This window comes from Thunnus albacares, chromosome 10 (assembly GCF_914725855.1).
Source record: "Thunnus albacares chromosome 10, fThuAlb1.1, whole genome shotgun sequence".
Taxonomy (NCBI): Eukaryota; Metazoa; Chordata; class Actinopteri; order Scombriformes; family Scombridae; genus Thunnus; species Thunnus albacares.
The window spans coordinates 13,997,425-14,004,802 of NC_058115.1; the positions used below are offsets into that span (position 1 = coordinate 13,997,425).

The 7,378-nt window shown below is 39.4% G+C and overlaps 1 protein-coding gene across 1 annotated transcript; it reads right to left on the reverse strand.

Annotated features, from left to right (window-relative positions):
* Window positions 1-472: 472 nt before the first annotated feature.
* fbxl3l (F-box and leucine-rich repeat protein 3, like) lies at window positions 473-7,319 on the reverse strand. The gene is made up of 5 exons (XM_044362812.1): window positions 5,249-7,319; window positions 3,381-3,741; window positions 2,987-3,109; window positions 2,622-2,793; window positions 473-2,344 (listed from the first exon to the last, which is right to left on the reverse strand). Exons 2-5 carry the CDS (start codon window positions 3,738-3,740, stop codon window positions 1,701-1,703), a joined length of 1,299 nt encoding a protein of 432 aa, XP_044218747.1. The 5' UTR covers window position 3,741; window positions 5,249-7,319; the 3' UTR covers window positions 473-1,700.
* Between the last annotated feature and the right edge of the window lie 59 nt (window positions 7,320-7,378).

Consider the following 7,378-nt stretch of genomic DNA (forward strand, 5'->3'; position numbering starts at 1 on the left):
AAACAGACATTATAATATCTCAGCTGAGGCTTGATTGTGTTATGAAGAACATGCAACATTTTAACTGTTAACACTTTTTTTTTATTGAGAATTAAATGCAGTGTGAGTAAAACAAATACTAGTTACATTGAAGTAGATGTCTTCTAGTCCCGATCACTGCTGCACACATGAAAACATATATTTCATTTACAATTTATAGACAAATTAACAAACACAAGGCAAATCTACAATGTTGTTTTAATGTGGCACTGTGTTGTTTTTATTTATTTTTAAAGCACAAGAACAATGTTGCTTAAAATACTTTTGTACCACGTAGTAAAAGAAAAGCAAAATAACATAACCAGATGTTTAGCAGTTTAAACACCTTTAAAATCTTTAAAATGTTTTAGCCAGTATGAACAGGGATGAGCATCTATTACAAAAATAAAGTATATCTTAAAACTTTATTCATTAAAAAAAGCTTTAAATTTCTTCAGTAAATATCAAAATGTTTTGTTACTGATTATTTCTGTAACAACAAAAAGAAAAATATACCAACACGCTTTAACATTGTTCTTTGTATTGTATCCATTTCGTTGTTTGGCTGGATTTAATCTTATTCTTGAGGATTAGATGGTGACAAAAAAGACAAACATCATACTGAGATATTTCCATTGCAGCAACAATGAAGTTTGATAGGTAAAAATAAGATAAGATGTCTGTAAATCTAATCAACTTAGATTTCAGACTTTTGCACTAGTAAAAACTGATTTCAGCAGTGAAAAAATGAAAGGAACTGTTGACCTGTCAGAAGACAATCTGTATGAATGGTTTAACAACAACCACAATCTAAACAGTTCAATATGGTAACACCATTTAGGGCCTTCAAATTAAATAACACTTTCAGATATTTTACTTGAAGATATTGTTAAGTAATTAATATCAAAGTCTCGACTGATACTGGCAGACGTAGACAAAGAATACAAAAAACATATTGTGTTTTTGTAAAGGTGTGATTCTCACTCAACTGGAAACTCTTGTTCTCCTTGCACTGCATTAGCATCATTATTGTCAGAGCTCTCACTCTACCCACAGTTGGATGCAGCAAGTCCAGGCAGAGTCTCTGCTTCTCAAACTGTACGGCATTCTGGGAAATGTAGGAAATCCTGAACTGAGGCAGAAGTAGATGAGGCCTGCTGAGGTTTAGTGGATAGAGTGAAAATGTGTAGTACAACAATAACAAAAACACCTGGAATGCATTTTGCAACGCAAGTTAATGATACTGAAGATATACAGCAGTGTAAAAGCACATGAAGGTGGAATTTTCCTTGATGTTTGATGATGTTCAAGATGAAGATTAAGCGTGATATTTTAAACATAAGCAACCAGCAGATGGCAGATACAGATAGATTTACACGACGGCTGAAAGGCTGCAGTGACTGTAAATTTAGATCATGTTCAAAAATGTAAATGTGGCATTGCACAAAATGTCCTCCATCACAGAGAGAAAATACCTACTACAGTCCAAAATTTCACATCACGCTATCTATGCATAGAAAGAAAGCTGAGTGCTCACACAATAGCCAGACAGTTTACACTGCAATCTGATACTGAAACTGTGTGTCAGTTTCACAGTGAAAAGTGTAACTGTGGACACACTCTGTTGAAACTTAAAGGTCACGTACTTCCTTATCAACCCTCCACTCTGGCTTCGTGTCAGCCTACCAGGTGGGCATCATATCAGGGAACCACATGCGGCCCAAGTGCTTCGAGACCTCGCTGTGGATCTGCTCCATGTTGTAGCTGCTGTCTGGGATCAGCACCTCCTCCATGATTGACAGCTGAGTCAGCCTGCCCCCGCACATCTTCACAAATTCCACAAAGCCACTGCAGGTCACTTCGCACTCGCCCAGCCCAATGGCCGTCAAGCTTTTGCAGCGTTCAGCGATACGGATCAGCTCCTCATCCAGGGGCTCCAGGCCGTTGGCGCACACCACCAGCTCCACCAGCCGAGGGCAGTTCAGTCCAATGCGACCCAGCATCCCTTTGCTAACTGCGCGGCCAAAGTACAGGTGGGTGACAGGGGTCTCATCACAAAAGAAGGGCTCAAACTCCTCCTCGTACAGGAAGAAGTACATGACAATGTTGACCTTAGGTGAGTGTCGCACCAAAGCCTCCCAGCTGCTCCTCTTAATGGTGTGAAAGTGCGTCTGGCCAGGGTTTTCGCTCACCACGTCAATGCGCAGATGCTCCAGGTGGACGTGTTTTTCAGAGGAGAGGGCAAGCAGTAGCTCGTCGCTCAGCAGATGGTAGTTCAATGCCAGCTCCCTGAGTCCGTGGCACTGGTCTGCCACACACAAGATGCCTGAGGCCAGAAAGAGAAGTCAGAACATGCCTCTCAAAAAAACTAATATTAAGCAATATATCGCTATTTATATTTTTTGAAGCTTATTTGGCTTGTATCGACTGTAGGTAGTTACAAAGAATCCAATCTCGTGTGGTAGGGGTTTAAGATGCTGACAATGTAATTGCAACATCTTTTCCAGGACATTTGATGTCACCACCCTCCTCTTTCTCTCTTCATATACGCTATAAAATAAAACCAAAAAAGTGCCATAAAAATACACTTAATGTATACTGACCTGCTGGGGAGACATGAGGACAGCTGCTCATCTTCAGCAACTTAAGGGTATCACTGTTATTGGCAACCAGCACCTTCAGGGACGGATCGTCCACTGGCGTATCATCAATCTTGATAGAGGACAGGGACTTGGAGTTGACAAACACCACTGTCAGTGCAGACACAAAGTGGGCCTGAGGAGTCAAATGAAGCTGATTAAGAAATCTGATCTTAAGCATTTTAAGACAAAAACCCCACAAAATTCAGTCTTTGGGCAAATGCTCAAAAGGCACATTTGATGTGACTAATCCAGCTCTTTCTTTATAACACACAGGAATGCGATGAAAGTGCTGCGTTGTGCACATGAAGCACAGGCTTTCCTCTTACCTGAGAAACATCCATGAAGCTCGGCCTCGCTGTGGAAATCAGCCCCAGGGTCTTAATGGTGCAGTTCACCAGCTGGGAGAGAATGTCACAGGCCGCCTCTGCAGATTCTGTGCAGCTGTCCACCTGATTTACCAGCAGTGATTCACCGTTTAGGTAAAACAAATAAATAAATAAATGAAAACACACAAAAATGAGGAACGGAAAGATGGAGGTGTCAGAATCATCTCAGTCTAGATGTGTTAAGCACACTAATGCCAAGACAGCTGATGCGTCACGATGGATTCTGCAGCAGATGGTTTGGATTAAGGAGAGCACATATTGTTTTTAAGACAGCTGCGATGTGAAAACGGAGGAGGCCAGAGGGGGTGAAGAGGAGGCCAGGGAGGACTTTTACCTTGAAGCTGACGTACTGCAGGTGCTGGGCGTGCTTCTTGATGATCTGCTGAATCAGGTCAGGGTGAGTGGAGCGCAGGTAAGACGTGGCCGACTGATTGAGCTCAAACTCGAACCTCCTCCACAGGGCTGGGGTGTGAAAGATGTCGTTCCAGTGTCGGCACACAGACGAAGCCCTGGCCCGATCTACGAGGGACAGATGCTGGAAGATCTGCAGCACGATGTTGTGGGGCAGGTTACCCCATTCCTCTGCTGGATTCAGGGCGAAGCTGGACGCACTATGCTTCTTGCTCTTAGCCCTCTCCTCACGGGTCGGGAAGATCTGGCACTTTGATCTGAGACCTGTCCTTCCACGTTTCATTCTGAAACAAATCAGTGCACAACAGGATCATGAGAGATTAAGAACATTTAAATACGACAGCATTTATTCTTTAATAGCATATCACAACTTTAGAGTAACGGTATGATGTTGAATCACTGACTGTGGTGGAATCGTTGTTTTAAACTCCATGTCCCATGTATACAGCAGTATATTTTACTCTTACTGGGAATGTTTAATTTTTTTTTTTTACTTTTTTACAGAAGGATTTTCATTAATATTGTAATATTGGATCCAATAAATCAAATAATAAGGATTGTCTGTATCCTTCTTTTATTGAGTAAACTGCTCCTGTTCTGCTTTTATCATCCTTCTCATATTTCATAAATCTAACACTTGTTTCAATAGAAAATCCAAAATGCATGGCAAGCTGCTTAAATCGTTCTATTGTTTACTGAATTAAAAAACTAATTTGCAACCCATTCTTTTTTTTTTAAAAAAAAAGGTTTCATTCTTTTGCTTTGATTCAGTAGCTTGTAGTATCAAGATTATAGATCCCATAAGTTCTTCACCATATACATTGTGTTAAACTTTGAATACTGTGGAGCAACTTTCAATCATTTCAAAAGAGCACTTTTAAACTAAAGCTTATTTTAAATGCAGACAAAGTTATATTTACATTATTTTCCCAAAACAAGAACTGACAATTTCACGTAGAACCTGTATTGAACATGTTAATAAGTTCAAATCCCATTTACTGAATTGAACTGAATGATGATAAACTCACCTCAAAAAATCTGCCAAAGCACTAACAATGAATCAGGGGTGATGCTGAAATAAAGCCTTCTTGTCCCTCCTGAGATTTCCACCTTGTGGAAGCAATCTTCCCTCTTCAGTCCTTGAATGTAATCATGTGATCTATATGCATGTACCAACCTCCAGTGTAAAACCCTCCATCTCATCTACGTTATGTCAGCCATCAGGTTCATAACTGTGACATACTTCCTATTTAAGAAGAGCAACTGGCCCTTTTTTTATTAATGAAGATCTAATGAAGGGAATAATTTTATGTATATCACCTCTCATTAGAAGGTCTGACTGGAGCTCATCAAACTCGCTCTGAAGATTTGTTTCATTTCAAGTGAAAACTGATATTGAGAAGTCAGCTTTCAGATATGTTGCTCCAGCCAAAAAAATAGGCTATTGATTAACAACATATTTTGAATGTCGGTACTCTCCTTAAAAGGATAACTCTAATTAACTGTAAAGATTTGTGTTATTATTATAACTAGTGTTCTTGTATTGCTGTTCTTCGTCTTATTATCATATTATTATGGTTGAATTGAGCTGAACTGGATAGAAAACACCACATGTGGCGCCAAGTGAATCCTACAGAGAACTGGGGGCTTAATGAGCATCAGATCACATAAGTGCCGTTTGACAGGCTTTCTCACTTTTCTCACGTGACCTTCACTTGCATGTGAGCAATAAATTAAACACGTATAACTAAACAGACCAAAATGTCAATAAAACACGTCTTATTTACTTACATGAACGTCTTAAAAACAGCAGTTTCCTCTTGGTTCGGTGCTCTGTCGGTGGAGTAGACAGCGTTCACATAGAGCCATGGCTGGAGATGACTGGAGAGACCCAGGCTGCTGTTGATGTAGGACAGCAGGAGCAGCAGGAGCAGCTCCTCCCGGCTTTAGCGACAGCTTGACGGGCGCGGCCGAGCAGCCGGTACACGTGAGCGGAGGAAAACATGGACCTGCTGGGCTGCATCTCCCACCACCATATTGTGTACATACATGCAGCAAATCAGAGGGTGGATACACATCAGCGTGGGAAGTGCACGCTCATAATTAAACCTTTTAAATGACAATTTATCATCACTTTGACTCATTTATTTACACGGTCGTGCGTGTGTGTTTTTGTGTGTGTTATTGTCCTGTCGTGATTCATGTGCACAGCTATGTGCACGCGAACGGGAAAGTAGGTCAGTGTGTCAGAGTGTGTGCGTTTGTGAAAAGAGAGGTATTGCCTATATAACTTTTGAAAATGGTCATTATACATTTATATTTTATATTATATAATGCTCAGGATAAATGCACTAAATGCCCCTAATAGTTGCAAAAACTTAACAATAATTGCATTGCAGGTTACAGATTTTTCTGTATTATCCGGAATACAGTGAGTTTATACAATTGAAAAAAAGAAAACATAATTATGATGAATGCACAGTGGATTTCTGTTGGCCACTAAGAAATGACATTTGGCAATAGGCTATTATCTCACCACTACCGGTGGGATATTTCCACTCAGATCAGGTCTCAATCATACCTTTTCTCAGATAATTTCACGTGCACTCACCATAACTGACTCAAGGCAGCAAAGTTGTTTAAAAAACCCAGCTGTGTAAACCTGGAATCTGTCACAATATGCAGAAATATCACAGACTTACTTCTGCTGTGACAGACAGGATTGGTTAGTGGTGGATCTTCATGATGGCATTTCATCTTCCTGCTGCTTATAAAAGCCAACAAAAAGACTGTTAGTGTTTAGTTGTTTATGCTTTTATTGATATTTAGCAGTTGTTTTGTTGATGGATGTCTCCTGCACACTGAGTTGGAGGACAACTGGGGGAGTAACTGCTTGTAGTTGATGGCTGGGTTTTAGTTGTGAGCAGGTTGCTTTGCTACAGGAAGGTAATGTCACTGCCAAGTGGTAAGGATTACTTTTAATCCTTAATTAACTTAATTAATTAATTTAATCCTACTTTAACTGACTTGGCTGCATGTGTTTTCTGCCTTTACTTTTGTGGCAAATCTTTCCCTCTCTCAGTTCACCATTCATCCCGTCACCATTATATAAAATTAATAAATAAAATAAAGCATAAGGTTTTATTGACATGCTCAGTAATCAGTGATCTTGCTTGTTTTTAGCTTTTCATCTTCTGTTAAGCTTGGCGAAGGGACAACAGTTAAAAATTAGCCTCTTGACTAACACTGGCACATTTATGATGATGTTGATCAATGTCCATTTTCCCTGTAAAGATAAAATAAATCAATAATTGGTAACAGAAAATGTGTTGGCGTCATATAATTGGGACTGCAGGAGGAGTTCATGTTGGAGGGCAGTATCCTGGTTGCATCTGAACAAGATGATTGTTCCTTAATTACACATTTGAAATCAGTTCAGAGAAAATGAATTCACTCCTATGTACATTTACAAATAGTCATCCTAGTTTCATCTCCACATACTCTTAAAATGCATGCATTTATGTCTCAAATATAACAACATAAATGGCTCAAGATTTTTTTGTTTGGCTACTCAAATTTAGTCATTTGGAGGAATAAAATATCAGCAATTAGGAGCTGCATTAAAATCTACAATCTTAACACTTCAATTATTTCACCTCTTAGGTAACAAGTGAAACAGGTTGTTTCCCACAAATAATAAGTAGGAATTGTCCACTTACCAAAATACTTACATCCAAATTTGTAAATCAAAATAGCTTTAAGGGTCAGTCTGAACTGTTTTTGGTGTCCTTAAAGGATGGATTTACAATTTTTCAAGTCTGTCCTAAAACAATAGTCAGGTCAAATGAACACTGAAATAGGTTTTTCTCGCTGTAATCGTTCCTCCTGTTCATACTGACCATTAAGAGTTTCCTTCATAAT